The sequence below is a fragment of the Melanotaenia boesemani genome, chromosome 21 (genome assembly GCF_017639745.1).
Source record: "Melanotaenia boesemani isolate fMelBoe1 chromosome 21, fMelBoe1.pri, whole genome shotgun sequence".
NCBI lineage: Eukaryota > Metazoa > Chordata > Actinopteri > Atheriniformes > Melanotaeniidae > Melanotaenia > Melanotaenia boesemani.
In genome coordinates, this window is record NC_055702.1 from 6,649,912 (window position 1) to 6,670,601 (window position 20,690).

The 20,690-nt window shown below is 38.9% G+C and overlaps 2 protein-coding genes across 3 annotated transcripts; one reads left to right on the forward strand and one right to left on the reverse strand.

Annotated features, from left to right (window-relative positions):
- Window positions 1-756: 756 nt before the first annotated feature.
- On the reverse strand, window positions 757-14,758 carry nbr1a (NBR1 autophagy cargo receptor a). Of its 2 annotated transcripts, XM_041974710.1 has the most exons (22): window positions 14,542-14,758; window positions 14,128-14,190; window positions 13,735-13,753; window positions 13,215-13,237; window positions 12,816-12,998; window positions 12,571-12,648; window positions 12,259-12,482; window positions 12,026-12,145; window positions 11,465-11,764; window positions 10,955-11,114; window positions 10,341-10,589; window positions 8,129-8,248; window positions 7,240-7,315; window positions 6,972-7,079; window positions 6,680-6,859; window positions 6,416-6,577; window positions 6,179-6,327; window positions 4,643-5,079; window positions 4,459-4,544; window positions 4,058-4,145; window positions 3,128-3,227; window positions 757-2,258 (listed from the first exon to the last, which is right to left on the reverse strand). In XM_041974710.1, exons 1-22 carry the CDS (start codon window positions 14,641-14,643, stop codon window positions 2,070-2,072), a joined length of 3,216 nt encoding a protein of 1,071 aa, XP_041830644.1. In that variant the 5' UTR covers window positions 14,644-14,758; the 3' UTR covers window positions 757-2,069. The 2 variants fall into 2 exon arrangements, with proteins under 2 accessions (XP_041830644.1, XP_041830645.1); XM_041974711.1 differs by lacking the exon at window positions 11,465-11,764.
- A 75-nt stretch (window positions 14,759-14,833) lies between these two features.
- Window positions 14,834-19,499, forward strand: psme3 (proteasome activator subunit 3). The gene is made up of 10 exons (XM_041974712.1): window positions 14,834-14,963; window positions 16,087-16,119; window positions 16,234-16,296; window positions 16,540-16,644; window positions 16,735-16,783; window positions 16,881-16,999; window positions 17,229-17,365; window positions 17,459-17,513; window positions 18,939-19,025; window positions 19,113-19,499. The coding sequence occupies exons 1-10, from the start codon at window positions 14,922-14,924 to the stop codon at window positions 19,191-19,193; spliced, it is 771 nt and encodes a 256-aa protein (XP_041830646.1). The 5' UTR covers window positions 14,834-14,921; the 3' UTR covers window positions 19,194-19,499.
- Window positions 19,500-20,690: the final 1,191 nt, after the last annotated feature.

The following is a 20,690-nucleotide window of genomic DNA, read 5'->3' on the forward strand; positions in this document are numbered from 1 at the left end:
ATAATAAAATTTTGCATTACAATCTTTTGTTTCACCACAAAATATTCACCTACATTCAAATGAAATCATCAATCTTTAGCCAGCCCAACTGCCTTTTAATTTTAACACATGAACCTTTGAAATATTAAATAATAAAGCATAAGTAGATAATAAAGGTAGAATGATGTAATATGTTAACTTTGGTCAAATGTAGCCAGTTTTTTTCCCTATTTTTAGAGGTCATTGTATTTTATTTTGCACACCAAGTGGAGATGCACTTCCAACCTTGTTGTTGGTCTTCTACAATGACAATAAAGCTCTCTCCCAAACCAATTTCCCTCTATTATCACTTTGCTACACTAAGATATTGCGTAGCTTTATAGTTACCATGTAGACTCAAGTGATGTCAATTCTCTCCCAACACCTTGTCAGACAGTAAATTTCTTCTCATATTAAAATGATCTTAGAGGATTTTTGTGTGATATATTCCACCATAAACAGAAGAGAAACTCGTACTTTCCATGAGATTTGAACACCGGACCATTTGCAGTCTTGATAAATTATGAAATGAAAAGCTAAATATAAAGTTAAAAAAGTTAAACCTTGTGTTTGGAGGCCCAACTGATGCCCTGAGGTGACTGAAAAGCCGTGTAACTCAGTCACTTTGACATTACATCGTTAATCTAGTACAGAATCTACAAGCAACATAGTGTGTGTCATGAACTTTGACTCACATTTAGAGATTTTTCATTAACAGAAGAGTGAAGAGGCGGAAAGGAGATGTGCAAACAGTTTATTGGCGGGTTGACAGAAAGGGTTTTAAAGTATACACTCTGTGTAAGAGGAATAATTTGACAAGCAATGTAGATATATTCAGAATTATTCTCTAGAGCATGTTTCTTTAAACCATGAACAATCATAAAAGTAAGAAAACGATGGTTCTGAAAACCTCAAATCACACAAATTTGTACACATGAACTTAAATCCAGACACACAACAGTGTCAATTAACATGACATGTTTCAGTAAACTGACGATCGTCTCTCATAAAGGTAATGCAATCAAATAAAATATACTTGGTTCCGCGATGGGTCTAAGGAATGTGTTGTTAGAGACTTCTCGGTTTTCACTGGTTTTGAATGACAGTTGCTGGGTTTTACTAGGCTGTTTAAATGTGGACTGGTGAAAATGTAGGCAAGCAGGGTTGATAGAAGATGATGCAGAGGGCGACCTTTTCCACTGTGACTGTGCTAAGATCACAAAAGGACATAACTCATCTCTAAAGCCTCTACCCGTCATGCAGGTGTCTCCTAAAAAGCTGTAGAAAACATCCGAGTCTGAACAGCGATCCGTTCGGACAGTTTGGTATACATTCCACATGTCAAGGTCTAAAATAACAGTACTCTGATACAGAAATAGATTGCATTGTTAGGCAGATTTCACTACGATAATCAAGAAAGTCTTAAATATCTTATTACTGCACTCTCATCCTTACAGCCCAGAATATCCATTTAGAGTCAACCACATCACTGTACATGAGAGCTGGCTTTTTGATCTTTTTAGGACATTCAGCCCGCTCTAAAATCAAGCCAAGACCTGTCAAAAACAATTATTTTTCAGCACTGAGGAAGCAGCTACAACGGCCCGACAAACACAGAGATGAAGCGCTGAAATACACTTGTCCTGCCAATACTACAGCTCCTGCTTCTTGTGACTAACACATAAAGCTCTATGGCCAAAGTAAGCAAGGCAAGGTAGAGGTTAACCACCATCCATTATAATTTACAAGTATGTATATAGTATATTTTTTTTAATTTGATCAGAATGATGATGTTAAATTAAAGGCAAAGGCAAGAGAAGCCTTTCATCAATGGCCATTCATCTCTACAAATCAAGAAATAAATGCTTCATATCTGGTGATAGTAGTTATGTTGATCCCAGTTAACCATCCACCCTTCAACAAATCGATCAAAGAACCCAAAAACTGGAAAGGGTTTTGCAGGAAAAACTCTAATCATTCTCTTTACATTAAGCTTAAAAATTTCAACAACTCCTTATGATAACTTTTGATCACTTTAAAGTCGCCCTCCCTCAGTGAAGCGCATCCACGGCTTCGTTCTGGCCGTCCTCGGCTATCTGCACCAACTCATTGACGGTGTGCAGCAGACTGTAGCCGTGCTTCTTTAGCAGCTGCTGGTTGAGCCGCTGGTCCTTGAAGCCCATCTCCAGCAGCATGGCCATCATGGAGGGGTCTTGTCTGGTGGCTGGGTCGATGCCTCGCTGCAGCAGAGGGACCAAAACAGGAAGAGGTCCAAGTTTAAGAAAGGAAATGGGGAAAAAAAATCATAATTAGGTGACACATAGGTAACAAAAAATGTGCTAATGTGCTTTAAAATGACACTAAAATTCCCTAATTTCTAAATCAGTGCTGTGCTTGTAAGTCTTTAAAAATAAAGAAGAAGCTAAACTGAAACTATTTCCCAAGAGCTGAACAGTTACTTACAACTACATGATTATAAGCAGGTTAAACTACTAATTTGCTCATGTTCATGTAAATAAATGCTCATCAAAAAGGAGCTGCACTAACTTTAGGACTTTAGGTGCTTCAAGATAAACAGATGAGAAAATTTCTCTGCTGTTTTATCCAGATAAATGGAAATAATCCTTACAAGGGAAACGTTACTGTCACTGTCAACACAAATAGTGAAAGTGAGGGGATGAATGACAATGTTAATGTTGCAATAATGGATTATGTGAGTTTCTTAATCACGCGCTTAATCTCATAATGAAACACAATGCAGAAGCTGTGTGTGGCCACCTCTCCAACTCTACAGTGAGGCTTTAGGTTCTTAAGAGGCTAAATGTCACTAAGCTGAGCACCGGTTTGTTGTGTCCTTCTGCTGTCAGGAGGCAAGCAGTGGATTAGCCTGGAAAGAGACGCTGCTGTGCCCAGAAGTGGCGAGCAGTGATAGCGAGTCAGTGACAATGACCTAAAAAATGTACTGAGAACAGCAAAGATAAGAAATTCTGAGAAAGCTAATTCCTGTAAGAGGTGTCACATGATCTGTAAAAGTAGCAGTTAATCACTTTAACAGTTAATGACACAAAACTTCCAGAAATTCAGCCCACCGCTCTGCTGCGTCATGTACCTGTATGGAACAGTTTGGTCCAGTGAAGAGAGCCTTATAAGCTGATGCGGCCACTGAAAGGGCCCCCTTGACAAATCCCTCTGTGATGCCTCCTTGGCCCCTGGTATAAATAAAAAAAAAACAGCCATGTTCATTTATTATATCAATTAAACTAAAGTTGTGACAAAAAAACAAACAAAAACAAAGGTTGAAGGCAGCATAACACATTAACTTCTGTTAATGTACTCATTTACAAAATAAAAAGTCTTTTTTATTCTATTTATTTTTATCAAATTTGATTTAGTGACTCTTATTTGTGTATTTATTTTTGTATTTCTTGTTATTAATTTATTTCATATTTAAAGGTACAGTCTGTAAGAGGTTCAAATGCCAAGTACATTTGTGAATGTAGGGTGGCCGTCCATGGCCCAAAATTTTAAATTAAACATGTTTTCATCTGCGAGTGGATCCAGTGGCTTCAGGTGCAGCGATGGCTGCGCTGCAGGTAACTACTTCAACACTGTATACATGTGTACTGTCTTCTTCTATGGTCCTTTATCCCAAACAATGCTCCAACAGCTACCAAAGTCACAACTGCAGTTTTTAAGCTCAGAGGGTTCTCCCATGACATAAAATTGTTTGTCCATTCAGAGAAACCATAGAAAAAATGCTGGCACAAATATGACAGCTGCCATGTATGTGGACCTACGGCAGGTAGATATAAATGACTAAATAAAATAAAAAACAAGTTATTTTGTCAAGTAATGTCACCAAAGTTTGACCTCAGATTTAGTTACATGCTGCACCTTTCATTATATTTTGTTTGATTCCAGTCTTTTGATTTTTTTTTCTTTCTTCTTTTCAATCAGATTTAACACAACAGAAACTACATTTTAGTTGTTTTTTTTCACTTAAACGAAGCAAATCAACTTTCACTCTGCTGTTTTGCACCTTGGCTGCAGCGCGTTGTTCGGTCTGGGATTATACGTCTCAAAGGCACTGGATGCTGAGCCCGCTGATCTTGACAATCCAGATGACACTGCAAAGGAGAGAAAAACGGAAATAACATGTAAAATCATATTAGAAGAAGAACTGGGAGTTCCGCTAATGCAACAAGTCCAGCATGTCTGTGCGCCTTCTTAGTTCCTTTCTTTCTGTGGCAGGCGAAAATGTGCTTCCTCTGCCACATGAACAGTTCTAAACAAACGAAACTGCTGCTTCATGTCAACACAGTGAGGCTGACAGCAAATTGTGAGGCTGCATTGGAGCCTGATTTCAGACCCAGGAGCAAAATGCCTGCATGCTATAACTCTAATGTTGATATATTATGTCAGTGTGATGCTTAATCTCACCATTTAGCTGAACCCGAGGTTGGTGTGGCTCATATGGGTCACAGGCTGGAGGACTGGGATCCTCAGCCAGATACAGTGCCTCAGACCTGAAACACATTAAAAACCCAGATTGAAACCATTAAGAGGCTGTAATGGTATAGATGGAAATCTAAAATCTAATCATCTGGATTGGTTCTTATCTAACCGGGGTGAGTAGAGGGTTGGTTGGGGCAGTGGTTGAGGCGAGAAAGGGGGGGGCACCACTTCAGGGGTGAGCGTCACAGCATCCAGAGTTTGGGAGGCACACAGCATCTGGTTCACACTGCTGTGGATAGGAGGGACAGGCGGAGGCCAGGTGTTGCCCAACGACTCCTCTGCAACGATCGCCTCCATCTCCTCCTCCCTCTCCTCCTCCCTCTCACTAAGAGGCACCTCCCTGCACGGCTCAAAGTCGCAGCCCTCCTCCATCTCCTGCTCTTCGTCCGGATCAGCTGAGGTCACCGCAGCTACGGCGTCGGCGTCAGGCTGCGACATGGCGGAGCTGTACATGGACTCCCCCAGAGGTCGGCTGGTGTCAAAGCAGTCTGGGAGGACGATGATGTAATCGTCACAGGAGGAGACAGAGGATGTCTGGCTGCTCACCTGAAAGGAGAAGATGGAGCGACTGTGATAAACTTTATTCATATTTATAAGTGAATACTAAGAAATTCTCCTTTGAGATTCTTATCATTAAAAGTTGGCTTCATGTGAGTTTTTCCCTTTTTGACAGCTTTACAACTACCTATGCTTACCCTTTTAAAAGTCTTCCTAAAGTCACTTTAATGAAAGAAAACGAACAGTCGTGAACTTCAAAGACACTCTTACAGTCTTTATTATTTATGAGCTTTTGAGGTGGAAAGTTCAGGAATTGTATAAAAAAAGAGACCACAAGTTAACATTTTTTTCTCTTTTTACAAAACAAAAAGAAGGAAATTTTTGTTTTTGTCTTTTTGACTAATCTAGACATTTAGAAAAGGGTTATGTATTAGATATAACAATCAGAAAGAGGACTGTCTGCATTAGTTTTTCTATAATCATTAAAACTTACAGCTGCTCACAGCCTAAAGCTGGATTTGTACTTGTCTACGTAGTGTAGGGTTGGCATAGCTGACGCACGTAAAATGTGCTCTTCCACTCGCGTGTAGGGTTACGGTGTCATGTTACAAATTTTCTTCTCTGGCTACTGCACAAATTCAGCAAGAAATTCCAGAAAAACATAATCACAAACCAACCGATCACAAGGGAGTTCTTCCGCTTAAACGCACTGCAAGCAGGAGTGCCCATCAGGCACAGAAGAGGTGCACGTTAAGCCTCCGTGAACCTACGGAGCAGAAGGCAGTGACGCCCTAACCAACCGTATGCAGCCGCAGCGCGAGTATAAATCCAGCTTAACGTGTCAATTTGGTTACAATAAAAGATATAAGAGGTGTAGCCTTGAGGCATATAAATTCGCAATTAATTGCTCTTATTGACTGCACTGGTCTCCAGTTGTATGTATAAATGAGAGTCTGCATCCACTGATACTGTTTCTTGAAACCAAACATTACCTGAGAAGGTCCAGTCTCATAACTACACAGCTATCCAGGGATCTCAAACTAAAAGATATGAAGACTAATGCTGTAAATGTGGAGTCCCAGAGTCAGAGTCCTGTAAATCAAATCACATTAAATAACTAATGGTTTACAAAATGTTAAAATCCTACCTCATCCCAGTCCTCTCCTCTGGTTTCGTCCTCCTCTTTCTCATCATTATTATCCCTCGTGTCTTGCAGGGCATGCAAAACTTCGTTGTTCTCGTTATTAGGATGTAAACTGATCTGCAGGTTTTCCTTCTCTGCTTCCAGCACAAGAACTAGCAAGTGGAAAAAAAATCTAACATAGTTAAGGACTGCAAAAATTTATTAAAGGAATAAACCTATTCCTGGAATCTGTTCGCTAACCTGATCCTGGCTCCTCTTTCTGGAGGATGTGGGTGAGGCCTGTGTTTGCAGATGGAGATGAATTTTCAGCAGTGCTGACCTCCTCACAACCTTCATTCACCTTCTCCGTCTTCTCAGCCTCAATTGCTCTCTCAGAGCAAACGCTTGGACCGCGGCTAACAACTGGAAATGTTTGATGGGAGATTAGAAAAACAAAACTATGCAGTGAGTCTATTAAGCAACAATTTCAGTGTTAACCACCAGAGAGGCACCGTGGCTTCTCACCCTGTGGTTTGTTGCTGCTGTGCAGGGCTCTGCGCAGAGGCCTGTGGTCGGGGGCTTCCTCTAAAGTGAGGGAGCGGATGACCGTCTCACAGAGGAACTGAGCACCACTAATCTCTTCCTCCCTCTCCTCCTCCTGCATTACAGGTTCCAACATCTCCTTCTGTGGCCTCAGTTTTACTCCTTAGGGAAACATCAGCAGCTGTTTATGTAGCCTTGTGCTAACAAGTATGTTTAAAAAAATACACCAGTACAAATGAACAAAAACATGTAAATAAGCTCCACTTAATCTCACCAAAAAGTTTTCTGACTCCTGTGGCTTCTGCATCTTCTTTTATCTGTGAAGCAATGGACTTCAATGCTGGAGCATCGTGGGGAAGGGGGGATATGCAGGGTGTCAAATCTAAAAATCAAAAGGTAAAACAAACACAACACTGCTTATTTGCTTAGATGTAAAAGTGTAAAATATTTCATGCAGCTAATGTAATAATAATAGGATGTTCAGCCAAACATTTTGGGTTTGATCCATTTATTTAGCCATTAAAGCATCAACTTTGACTCACCCACAGGAGTGTTGTTAGGAACCTTTTCCAGTTCTTGCACAATATTTATGTCCAGCAACTCAAATGACAGTAGATCCTAAAAGAAAAACAGCCAACAAAGATTGGTTAATGCCAATATACCAATCCAGCTGTAGTGGATTATCTCACAATTTATCACTGTTAGATTCCAAAATTAAAAACACTTGTTGTAATCCCATATACTATGAAAATAAGATTTTGTCATATTAGTCTAAGTTTAGGATGATTTTCTTTTTCAGTAGTTACTCAGACTAAACAGAGGACATTGCAGATATTTTGACCCAGACCTTTTAAGATTCTGGGGCCCTTTCCATTTTTTTTTTTTTTTTGGTAATACCCTGTGTGTTCCAACCTGTTTTGCACCGAGCTAGACCCCTTGGTGGAAACGAGGCTTTTGCTGGGAGGTAGTACTTCTGAGTGTACCGTCCTTTTGGGGCTGGGCTTGCAGTGCTTAATAGCTTATTTAAACCCTACTCTCTCAGTCTCCTCACAATTAATATCCTCCACAGTTTAGAAAATCTGTTTACGCTGAGGTCTTCAGCAATAAACTGGCCAAGGGAGGAGCTCAAAAAGTCAACTGGGCCGAAGAATGAATGAGGAGGAGGTGGGATAATTATGTAAATAAAACAGAGAACATATATATACATTTTCTGGTTGTTTCACATTAATTACACATTAGCACAGCCTTGTGGGAAGGTGCCACATTGCTGATGTTTGTAACTCCAACAGATTCCTGCTACCTCTTTCTCACTGTCCCATCACTACTCTGTAAGTCAGATTTGGGAGTAAAATTATTGGGTACTGTTGGGCAAAATATGACTTTAAAACACTTTTTTAAGATGTTGGATGTTAGGGTTTTATGGATGTGCACCTGGGCAGTCAGCAGGTCGACTGAAGGAAAGTAGTAGTCCTCTTGAGGGAGATCAACAGTGAAGGCAAAACCACTGTCCTTGGGTTTTACCTCCTTCTCCATTGGCTTCACCTCCTCCTTCTGAAGGATAAATAGGAATTGAATCATTAGAATTTAGTCACTGGTGGATTTCTACTCACATTTCTAACTACTCTTACATGCTTATCTTACATTTACCATGTAAGCCTGTGTTTCAACTCAGTGCTTTGTTCTGTTTTAGTTCCATTTTCACTACAAAGACTCTTGTCTAAATACACTGAAGTGGGAAACAAAGGATAAAATTCTTAAGTTAATTAACTTTTTTTCCCTCAGTAGAACAATCACTTCAATTCCAGATCACTGATGATCTAAGTAAATCATCTTCGGCTACAATATTTGCTGCAAATAATTCAGATAAATCTGTTATTTCGTGTGATACAAGAAGCAAAAAGTAGTGAAAATATCTGATATTGGAAGCATGAAATTCATATTTTTCTTTTTAAGAATTTTTTGTGAATTAATTCATAACAAAGAAATAAAAAAGATTAAAAAGATTTAACTACACAACCTACAGTACTGTACAGAAGTCTTGGGCCATTTCTCATTCCTTTATATATTGCCAGGGAACCAAGAAACAGATGCAGTGATTTATTTGCAAACATGAAAGCAAGAACAGAGTTTAAACTCCAATGAGCTTGAAAGACAATGTTTGGTCTGAGCAGCTTCATTCTTCAACACAGTCTGAACCCTGTTGAGACAAACTTTTTTTGTAATTTCTTTGAGCCAGACATTTATTTCTTTCTCCTCCACTTATCCAGTCTCCATAAATGTTTTAGTAACACACTACACATGATTATGAGATATGCTAAGTTTTCAGCTAATAGGTCTGGGAGATGCACCTTGTTGGTGCCAACATGCTATTTCTGTCAAACTGTTATCTTTTGTATTGTTTTTTGGTGGCTTAAACAAAGTTTATTATCACATTCCTCTTAAAAAGGGGAAGACACAAGAAATGGACAATGTCCAAAGAACAATACTGAGTCAGTTTACAAGCAAAAATCTGATCATTACCTGATTTCTGGAGTTATCAGATAACTGAAGTGATCATGTAGACAGCATAATCTAATATCCTTTATCAGATAATGGCAGTTATCTGGTCAGTTATGAGAAATTGGTTTAACACAGTTCTCTGATGTCTTCATGCATTTAGACCCTTACATCTGATTTATTATTTAATTTTATATTTGCGCAAAAAAACTGTTGCTTCTGTCTTCTCAAACAAAATTAAACTGATCTCAATTAGTCTCAATGCAATATTACCCAGCAATTATTAAATAAATAGGACTATGTAAGTATGATTTTTCTTGTTATTATTGCTGTTACTGTTATTATTCCTATTATTATTATTATTATACATTGGTACTACCATTATTATTATCATTATCACCACTGTATTATTATTACTGAATAGTTTCATTATGATATTGTTTCTAATCATGAATGTGACTATGGTTGGTATGGCGACGACTATATTGTTATAATTCATTGGGACATGGAGAAGGAGTAACTAAGTGCTGGTTTCTTACAACTCTTTTTGAACAGATGTTTGTTTTTTTGTTTTTTTAGCTTTCTTATCTTTTTTTCTCTTTGTGTTCAAATGAACCCTCAACTCAAATGAGAGTGGAACACAAAAAAAGAAAAAAAATAATAATATGATGGATCGTAGCACTGGAAGGAGGAGTTTAAATAAAGTACAGCATTTATATGTTGTCTGTTTTGCAGACTTATTTGCTCTCGTATTAGTTAATGGTAAAAATGTGGGCCCTGCCTTGTTCAAGAAAGACTGGATGTTTTGTAAATGACAAAGCTATGCCTCTACATACGGACGTAGTCCATAAGAAAACCGATAATGTAGACAAAGTTTTTCGAATATGGCATATCCAAACTGCACATAGATGCACCCGATCTGATTATTACAATTATTTGATTTCTTCCAGTTAATAGATTTTGACGGTCATTTACATGAACTCACTGAAAGACCTTTAGAAAGCCTGGAGAACTGATCAAGACTACAACAAAGTCTGGCTCTTTGGAAAGAAATTATTAAAAACATAATGAGGGGTGGCTCTGGACTTCTGTGCAGCACAAGTAAAAAGTTGCAGCTGTAGAGGGTGTCACTGGATAGTTGACTTGCCAGTCGTTTGCTTTGGTGCCCGAGCGTATTGCGGCTGCTGCTAGGGTCGACTACGATGCTGCACCAGACACGCGGGCCAAACTGACACCCACAGTGCGCCAGCCGCCAGTGAGAGGTGTACGTCCCCTCCATCACAGGAGCGACAAAGGCCACACTGACCACTCCCACTTGTCCAGGCAGCAGCAAGGGTACCGGCACCTCCCTCTTCTCTTCTGACGCCAAGCTGAGGTTTCCCCACATGAACACTAGCTGGGTGCACGTACACACATACACAAAACACAAAATAGGAATATGCATGCGAAAAAGGCACAAAGACAAGAACATGCAGCCAGAGTCACACAACTGAAAAAAATTCACACGCTCACCTGAGGGGGTCACACACATACAAACACTCAGACAAAGACTTAAAAACGTAAAACCACAACACAGATTCAACTAATTTAAATCATAAAAATCTCACATAAAAAGGGCATTAGTGGTGTAAGCCTGGGAAAGAAATCTTAGCTGGTGTTAGTGGATAAGAGGAGGCAATGAACTGACAGGGGACTCAAAGTGGAAGTGAAGCAGAGGGCAAAGAGAGTGGAGCCTGGCCTCTCGACGAGTGGGAGGGGTACCTTAGTCTCTGAAGTCCAGCTGATAGTGCCCGAGTTCCTCATCTTCCAGTATTTGATGAACTTGGTACCAGGTTCCAGACGGGTGCCGTCAGGCAGATTTTCATCCAGAAACAAGGCAGCCATAGTGGGCACCAAGGACGTATGCGAGACCCCGGGACCCCTAGTTTCAAGTGTACAGAGCATTGTTGAAAAAAAGCCCTGGTTTCTTATAATACGCATCTCTTTTGCTCTCTATGAATCAAAAAAGCAGGACCCCAGATTTTTTTTTTTTTTTTTTTTGCAGCCCAAAAGCATTTTTTTCTTAGAAAATCTACGAAGCAGCAGCAGCAGTTTTTACATTGAGGTAGTTCCAACATTTGCCACCACCCCAGAACAGCCAGCGATACACTCATACAAATTAGATTACAAAGATGGCATATTTTGATTTTTCTTGGAAAAAAAGACTTTTTGCATCCATGCTGGGTTTGAGGTACCCAGCACTGTCGGACGCCCTTCCGAGGTGGCGCTTACTCTGGACTGGAGGCCTGGGGATCGGGGGCCGGGGCTGGGATGGGACCTTGGACTGTGGCTGGACCTGAGGCTGTTTCTGAGGCGGTAGGAGGGGGAAGGGCTGGGACCTGGGTGGATGCCGAGGCCATGTTTGTCAGGTTGGCTCTGCCTGAGGTAGAGGGTCCACTCCACTGCAGCCCTCTCTTCTCCAGTCTCAGTTTCTTCTTGATTTCCTTCACTTCTGCTTTTAGCTGCCTTCTTTCAGCTTTGAGGCGCTGTCGCTCGGCCTTGCGCACAGTCCTGTCTCCTCGCCTTGGGAACCTGGTTTGAAATGTCATCAGGAACACCTATTTGTTGACTATCAAAAGTTGTTTTTTTTAATAAACAAAACAAAAACAAAAGCACATCCCCACTCAAAATGTATTAATTACAGTAATCTAGCTACTACTATATTTTAAATCCAGCTTTGTGTTCACTTAAATTCATGTTCTGTGAGAACAAAAAGGGCTAACACTGTCGTAAGCAAACATATCCCATTATTTCAAGACGCAAATGGAGTGATCCTGAGTTTTGGAGGTTTACCTTAACTCTCCTGACATTCCATGCTCAGGGATGGAGAGAGGTGTCTTGGTTCTCACGAGGCTGTGGCTGGGGTCGTGGCTGTGTCGACACATCTCACACAGGATGCAGGATGGACAGACACTGGCAGAAAAAAATATCAAAGTGGGTTCATAAAACTGCATAAAGAAAACAACCACACAAGAAAACGACATACTCTTTCCTCAGGATGTAATGTTAGTATGCATCACGCCTACCTGCATTTGTAGGCTCCTTCCGAGGTGAGTTTGTTGCAACTGCTGCAGTTTGGGGTGTAGCCGAGCGACCCATTAGAGTTGGAAGGGCCTGGTCTGGGTCCCATAGGACCGCCACTGGCCCCACCGGCCTCTTGAAGCCTGTCAGAGGTTTTATGGGTACAACACTGGCCAGAAAAGTCGCTGCACATCCTTTCCACCACCTCCTTTACAACTTCGTCCTTAAACTATGATAAAAAAGAAGTATTTTTATAGGTACAAGTGAAACACATTTTAATTAAATTCATTTTACTTTTTGTATTTTTTTAAGCTAACCTTCTCCATGTATGATCTAAACCACATGGGAGGGGGTTCATCTTCAGGTTTGTTCCCCTTGTTGTCTTTAACTGTTACCTGTATGAAAGCACATCATAATTACATCAGCTGACGAATATATGGGACAGAGATGGTTTTGTTCCTTCAAGAGTGGATAATTTGAGAGAAAAACTTAAAAATTGTTTAAAAAAACTTAAGAAAAAGTAAACACATTGGAAAGCAAGAGAAAAAATTTGTTTCCTTACTGCTTCTCTCTCTGGGGTGACCTGAGTGCCTTTGTCCACTGTTTTGACTCGTGACGGGTAAGGAGGAGCAGGTCGGAGATCTCCCTTCAGCTCCTTCACCTCCGTCTTCAGCGGGCCTCCACAGGCCTGCCCTTTCATCTTGTACACATTCATGTGCAACTGGTTTCCCTGCCTCTCTGCGCTCTGTGGAAGACGAATGTTAAACACAAAAGAAAGGTGAGAACGTATGCAAATATGTGCATACATACATCTTATAGGAGACTGCATTAAGACATGTCTCTTTTATTTGTTAATGTGCAGCTATAGGAATGTTAATACACTTGAACAAGGATATATCTGTACTAAAGTCTGCGTTATATCCTTTTGTTATTTAAAAAACATCTGACAGTGCCACACTACCTTGATAGCTTCTTCATACTCATCTGGAAAAACAAAAAACAAACTTATTTACTGTACAGGTCAGTGTATTACCAACGTGTAGTCTGTATTAAATACTGTGCAAAAATCTTGGGCCACACATTGTTTTCTATGGAAAATATGTATACAGGCTTATTCAATCATTTGCTAATATAAAGGGCAATGCAGTATGTGAGGCAAAACAAAAAGAATCTGTACAATTTAAATAAGTTTAAACTTCAAGCTGAGCCCTTGTAGACAAGCTTTCCTTTAAAAAGTCTTTAGGGAATAGTTTTCTAACTCATTCCCAGTCAAGAAGATCCCTAAAGGACACTATGCACCATGCTGAGGTATGCTTGAATGATTCAGGGATCAGAGTTAAGTGACTTAATGGAAAAGAATTGAAAACTGCTTGGATGCAAAATATTTAAAAGCTCAAAAGTGGCACAAAAATTTTACACAATTTTGCAAATGCACACTTTACAAATATCTTTAAAAAATATGACGTAAATAAAACTCTCACCTTGACTGTTAATGCAAATCTGAAATAAAAGGTAAATAGATAACAATTAAAATAATTAACTTGGACTCAGTCAAAATGCAAACATTGCTCTCCCTTTATTAACCATTACACATTTCACTGGTGGAATATAACACAGTAGATTGACTTAAGTCCATGTACAAATGCTACAATCTTCTATAACTACAACTATTTATAACTATTTTTATACAACATAAATCTGATCATTTTAGCTTCAAGTTGCTTCACAAATGTAGATGTTTGCAGTGAAAACCAAGAAGTTTTTTTATGTATTTTTAAATACTGATTTGTATTTGTAATAGAATATTTTCTAAAGTGCGTTTTAAGCATAGAATGAATACTTCCTGGCCATGACCTATTTAAATAGTGTCTTACCTCTTCATTATCTTCATCAAAGTATTTTACTTGAAAGTGGTTGATCCCAAATGATGCCTTGATCTGAAATATAATGTAGTAGAGTGGCAATCAAATCCTCAACAAACAATACAACAATTTCTTTTACTCACACATATCGCAAAACGTCAGTAATGACAGCCTAAGAAGTATGTCGTCAAACAGGAAGCATGTATACAAACACGTTAACGTTAATAAAAACCAAACACATTTTCCATCTGGTGACTCCTGTGACGCACTGGCTGGTTTAAAAATGACCATCTATGTACACATTTCGGCACAACTTTATCGACTGTCCTTCGATTGCTCTGTTGTTAACGTGTCTAGGCCAGGTCTGGGCCTGCTTTTTACCAAACTGCGCCAGCTTTTAGCCAACACGCTCTGCTAGCAGCTCACCCAGGCTTCCACGGACTCCCACTCCAATTTGTCCAAATCCTGAGCCAAAAATCTCTTCACATTTCCCCGAAAATTGACTTTAATAGTAACGGGGAGCCCCATGACCACCGACTATTAGTATTTAAGGGCGATCATTTGCGGTGACACCGGCCTGTTTGATCCCCGTTGCCCTCGACTGTCTTTTCTTGTTTACATCGTCAGCTGCGTTGGGAAAAATACTGTGACGTTACGCGCAGGCGCAGTTGCAGTAATGTTCCTGTCGCCTGTTATCATCGTCATCTTTAAGCTCACAAGTGTGGCTGTAAAGTAAGAAGCCACACGTTTACTGGAGAATTTAATGTTGTTGGGACAATCGTTTTTCGCAAACTTCATCACAGAAAATGTCTTCACTTCTCAAGGTGGATAGTGAAATTAAAACCAAGGTAAGATTAAGCCCTCTGAATCTTTAGTTATGGCGTAACTACGTGTTATTAAAGCCATTTATTTGTTAGCGTGTTAGCCACATTTTGTAGCCTGATGTTGGAGCTCTGATAAGGCCAGATTGATAGCAGCTAACTGTCGCTAACCGGCTTGTTTCCCGCCCGCTACAATACACCTGTCAAACCTTTTCACAGGTTCCAGTTGGCATTGACGTTAAACTTCATGGTGACCGGAGTACTTGTTCTTTTACAATGTTGAATGTACAAATGCGAGTTAGTGGTGGAATACCTCATGTGTTAAAATGGGCCCGAGCTACCAAGTTGGCTAACTGAACAAGCTACCGTTGTCATACCGGCGTCAACTTATGCCATATTACAGCTTTTATTTTGACTCGCATGTCATGTTAAATTAAACAACAGTTAATCCAGTTACAGTTAAATTAAACTTAATTCCATAACTATGATTAACTTTAAGGAAATTTGTCCATGGAAACATGTCATACAATCTGCATCAAATTCGCATTCCAAAAATCTTAATTTAAAAAAAATTGCTTTGGTCGATAAATAAATAAATATCACATCCACGGGTCAGTTATTTATCATAACAGACACTGGTTGGGCCAGAAGTACACAATTTGTTCTCAGAATTGAGTAAGTGTATGCTGTTAAAATGCTACTAACTATTGTAATAGCACAGATATGTCCTTAGTTTACAAGTTTTCTTGTCAGTCTGGTTCTTAAAACATCTTTACAGACCTGGTTTTGCCAAATTAAGCCACTGGCAATCTTGAAACTACACTGATTCCCTCAAAAAATGATTAGAGGATTTGCCAAAAGAGATAAATATGTTAAGTACTTTTATCAACACAAAAAATAGAATAGATGTATATTTCTGATTTATTTTTACACCTCTAAACTTGCTCAGTTATTTTGGCAGCCATTATAAGTGGCCCTCTTCTTGTAAGCAGACTGTATTGTTTTGCGAATTATTCCCTCATAACATTGATATTTGGGATTTCTCCATCATACAGATTAATCTTCCAAAAACGGAGTTAAACTAACAAATAGCAGCTGTGTAGTCTGCTACACCTGATCTGATATTTGACTGTCATGTTTGTGTTTGCAGGTAGACGCTTTCAGGGAACGTATCACAGCCGAAGTAAGTGCTGTGTAATTTTTGGATGGATATTATTAACACATTTCTATACACACATATATAAACACTTGTTTTATTTTCAAGACAGGCTCTACTAAACCTTTGCTTCTCTTCCAGGCAGAGGATCTAGTCGCAAATTTTTTCCCAAAGAAGTTATTGGAACTTGATCAGTTTCTCAAGGTATTTGTTTAGAATTGAACTGAGACTGGAAAGTCATTCTTAAGGACTATGGTTTATAAGTTCATGAATCTATTATGTCATTAAAATTAGGAAAAAAAACATCTGCTGTTAGAAGTTTCAAAGCAGCTTGCAAGTGATTGTGGGATGAGCCAACAGATTAAATGAACATTTTTTGCTTCAAATAAAAATTATTATATGTTGTTTATATTGCATTATGGAGCATTTCAAATCTTTGTTTTTCAGGATCCAAGCATAAACATCTCTGAGCTAAAGGAGATACACTCAGAGATTAATCTGACAGTACCAGACCCCATCTTGCTCCCAAACCTACATGACGGACTGGAAGGGGTGAGTTTAAGTTCGACTTCCTTGATACTTACTAGATTACTATATGTACAGCTTAAATGATAAATAGCAATAATTCTCGTGTCTTCACAGCAAAATGCCAAAAAGAGAAAGCTGGAGGATGAAGATGGGGTGGACATGGGTAAGAACTGTGCAACTGGCCAAAAGAATAATCAGTCTGAACTATGTATATATGAGACATAAATTCTCTTCTTTTTCTGTTTGCTCTTTTTCCGCAGTGACTGGCACCAAGGTCTTTGTCATGCCAGGTGGGATGATGAAGAGCAATGCAAACCTTGTTGATCTTATTGAAAAGGTCAAGCCAGAGATCAGGACACTCATAGAGAAATGTAACACAGTAAGTCAACTCTGGCACAATGTCATATCTACGAAGGATTACTGAACACTTGTTGATTTTAAATGATGTCCTTTTAATTTTAAGATCTATTCAATTCTAAAACCACAACATTTTAATGCACCATGGGTGTTGTTGCAAGAAAAAATATCACACTAGGCCCCACTATGTTTTACAGCAGGTGTTGACATGTTGCATGCTCCCTTTTCTCAGCACTCTTTTCTTTCTGCAGGTCAAAATGTGGGTTCAGCTGCTTATCCCCAGGATAGAAGATGGCAACAACTTTGGTGTGTCAATCCAGGAGGAGACGGTTGCTGAACTCCGAACAGTTGAAGGAGAGGCAGCGTCATACCTCGACCAGATATCAAGGTCAGCAGAAGAACATGTTCCTTACTCAGTACAAGGCATGGAGTTGTACGCTTAGTTCTGTTTAAAGCCATGACATTTCTTTCTCATCTGTAGATACTACATCACAAGAGCAAAGCTGGTTTCTAAAATAGCAAAATATCCACATGTGGTAAGTAAATGTGAGGTGGATAAATGTTGTAATAACCAAAAGTACACAGTGGATGACAATCTTCCTGAGACAGTGTGTTCAGTAAAATAAAAGAAGACACGTGAAGCTCTGACAGTATAATTTGTTTTTTTATTTTTTTTTATTTTGTAGCTTTAACCCAGTGAGCATGGGGATATCTGGGGGTCTGTACTATGAAACAGGATTAGTGGCTCATTTCTGGTTCAACTCTGGGTATTCAGTGTTCACTTTTCACTGGAACGCATCATCACGGCAGTTTTTGCTAGAAACAAACCTCTGGAGCAGACAAGGGATCCAAGCCTCTTAAAGAAAAAAAAATCACGGCCACCCACAAATTGTACACACTTAAATATTACATTTTAACAGTCTCTCAGATGGATGGATGGCAGAAGAGAAAGCCTGATGACTACCGTAAACCTCTGTGCTGTAGAAAAAAATCATGATTTCCAGGCCATTTTCTCCTTTAACGTAGATGTACACAGTGCACCACCTGCTCTTAACTGCAGCAGATATCTTTATGTTCATATTCATGTCCACATCCATTTTATAGAATGTTTTCAGCTTAATTAAAATCCCTGTACATATAAAAACCTATTCACAGAAACCAAACTAAAACCTTTACAAAAAAAACCCTGACTGGTTTGAGTCTTGTTCTCAGTTTTGTGAAGAGGAGTTAAGAACACCCAGTTTTGCATTTGATGCAATCACACTGAAACTCTGGTCTCAAGAAGATGCGGGCAGATCATTGATATGATACATTAATTTTTAATTCAAAGCATGCTTTAATAGCATGGCAATAATATTGACAATCTAATTAATTTACTCATTGATATAACCTGCTCTCTTTGTCAGTTTTACTTCCGGTTGCAGCAGCTTGAAAAATAAGCGAGATTTAATTCAGTTTACTCGCTTGTGTTGTTGCAGCTTCACACACAGCAGTGATGAACAGCTGGTCCTACCCACAGTGAGAGGTTACTGTGTCCATGAATGGAGCCTAAACTTAAGTTTACCCTACTAGCAAAAGGACAGTGTAGGTTCCAGTTTGTGTCAGCAGGTGGCAGAGTTTTACCATAAAGTTGGATTTTATATTGAAATTCAACTGAGGCGCACCATTTCTTTCACATGAATAAAACTGTTATTCCAAAAATGTTTAGGTTTTCAACAACATTCAGACTTGATCTTAAAACTTTAAAGTGGATACACATAAACTTGATGTATTTTAGGACCTTTTTTTTCTTCATTTTTTTACAAAAACCTTTAATAACAAATAACTAGAGGATGCCAGAGTGTTTAACCTGCCATGTAGCACAGACCCTTGGGTTTAGGGTATTTTTTGTGTTTACATTAAGCACGAGAAAGTTATTATTGTTCCTCGATACACATTTGTATATTTTATTCCCAAATCAGGAAGACTATCGGCGCACAGTTACGGAGATTGATGAGAAGGAGTACATCAGTTTGAAGATCATAGTTTCGGAGCTCAGAAATCAATACGTATGTTAAGGCATTTTTTACTTTTATTTATAGTTTGTTTTATACCTGCATCCAGGTAACAAAGTAAATATTTGTTTTTCCATCAAGGTAACATTACATGACATGATCTTGAAGAACATCGAGAAGATCAAGAGGCCTCGAAGCAGTAATACTGACGCCTTGTACTGATGTTCGTTCAGTCATCTCAACCTCCATCCGTCTCCTCCCTGCCATGCCTGTTGAGCTACAATAGCCCGGCCCTCGTCTGCAGGACTACGACTTAGACATTCACCCTCCACAACACAATCAGCTCAGCCCAGTAAAACAAAGCTTCATAGATGAAGACATTCATGTTTTTGTTTTAATTGTAAAATGTTTTTTCTTGTTTTAAAACCTTGAAAGAAGACAAATATTCTCTCAGACAATGGGGGATTAGATAATAGACAACATAAAGCGCTCTGTATTTTTTAATTATAATTAAACATTTTGTCCTCGGACCTTGGTGACATTTCTTCTTTTGTAGCTCTTAGATAATCAGAGCTTTGTGGCTTGCTTTTTGTTTTATATTTAACCTTTACTGCATCTGGAGGATGGTGACTTACAGGAAATGCAACACAAAGGCTGTTATTCTTGCTCTGAATGTTATACATTATGCTGTGTAGTTGTGACAAATGTGAATATAAAAGTTTGAAGTCTGTGGGCTTAATGGTTTTTCAGTGAAAATGCATAAGTCACCAGAGCATCTGTTGTGTCGGGGCATTGATTCTCCTGAATAAAATACTTTTTGATAAGATTTTTTATATATATTTTTTGAGGATGGGGCTTGATGCTTTTGTTCCTTAGTAGATATTAAAGGTAAGATTTCTTAAGAGGATTAAAGCAGCAAGCGTGAGGACACAACAGCGACATTCAGTTGCAAGTTAGTGTAGTTTTTGTTTTTTTTCCAATAGAAACCTGGAAAAACTGATAGTCACCTACTCACAATGAATGAGTTTTTCCAAATCAGACCAAACTTTCAGTTCCTTTCTGTGTTCTTTAGGAGGTAAAATGCTGATTACTGCTTTGATGTGGCTGTTAAAATAAGGCTCCCAGTCTAGAATAACACCAAGACCTCCAGCTTGATTCGTTATTTTTAAAACTGCTGACTGAAAATGCATATTAATCTTTAGATTCTCATCTTTGTTTCTTAAAACTGGAACTATTGAGCCCTCCATGAATAAGTTACCTTTGTGTCAAATGAAATTCAGCTTTTCAAATGTCAAGTTTCAGCACATTTGATAAAGATGCTCAGGCCACTGGAGCTGACCAATACAAGTCCATTTAACTTTTTTTTTTTTTTTTCTCTCCTTTCAGTTTTTATCAGGGTCATGAAACTGGCCTTTCTAGCTTCCGGTTTAGTTTTCTCCATTAGGTGTTTCAATGGGAAATAAATAAAATTACAGGAATAGGGTAAGCTTTTTGTGGTCTAATGTAACTGTATAACATACTATCCTCCAGACATACAAAAATATTCCAACTTCAGTCTTTGCAATTCATCACCACAGTTTGACTTTGTCCAGCAGGTGAAATAGTTGCACCATAAACTTCCAGTTTGCTCTTCCATCAAGATGGAAAGATGAAAAAAGTGGAATCTAAACAGAATATAAAAGTTTGTAGCGTCTACGTGTTGCAATTGATGATTTAAAC

Bases quoted from the DNA above. Each gene is read 5' to 3' on its own strand.
- nbr1a (XM_041974710.1), bottom strand. From the start codon at position 14,643: ATGGGGCTCCCCGTTACTATTAAAGTCAATTTTCGGGGAAATGTGAAG. The intron at 8,249-10,340 runs GCAAGTCAACTA...TTTATCCTTCAG, and splicing joins GGCACCAAAGCAAACGACTG to AAGGAGGAGGTGAAGCCAAT. The intron at 6,578-6,679 runs GTGAGAAGCCAC...AAACATTTCCAG, and splicing joins CAGCAGCAACAAACCACAGG to TTGTTAGCCGCGGTCCAAGC.
- psme3 (XM_041974712.1), top strand. From the start codon at position 14,922: ATGTCTTCACTTCTCAAGGTGGATAGTGAAATTAAAACCAAG. The intron at 16,784-16,880 runs GTAAGAACTGTG...CTTTTTCCGCAG, and splicing joins TGAAGATGGGGTGGACATGG to TGACTGGCACCAAGGTCTTT. The intron at 17,000-17,228 runs GTAAGTCAACTC...TTCTTTCTGCAG, and splicing joins TCATAGAGAAATGTAACACA to GTCAAAATGTGGGTTCAGCT.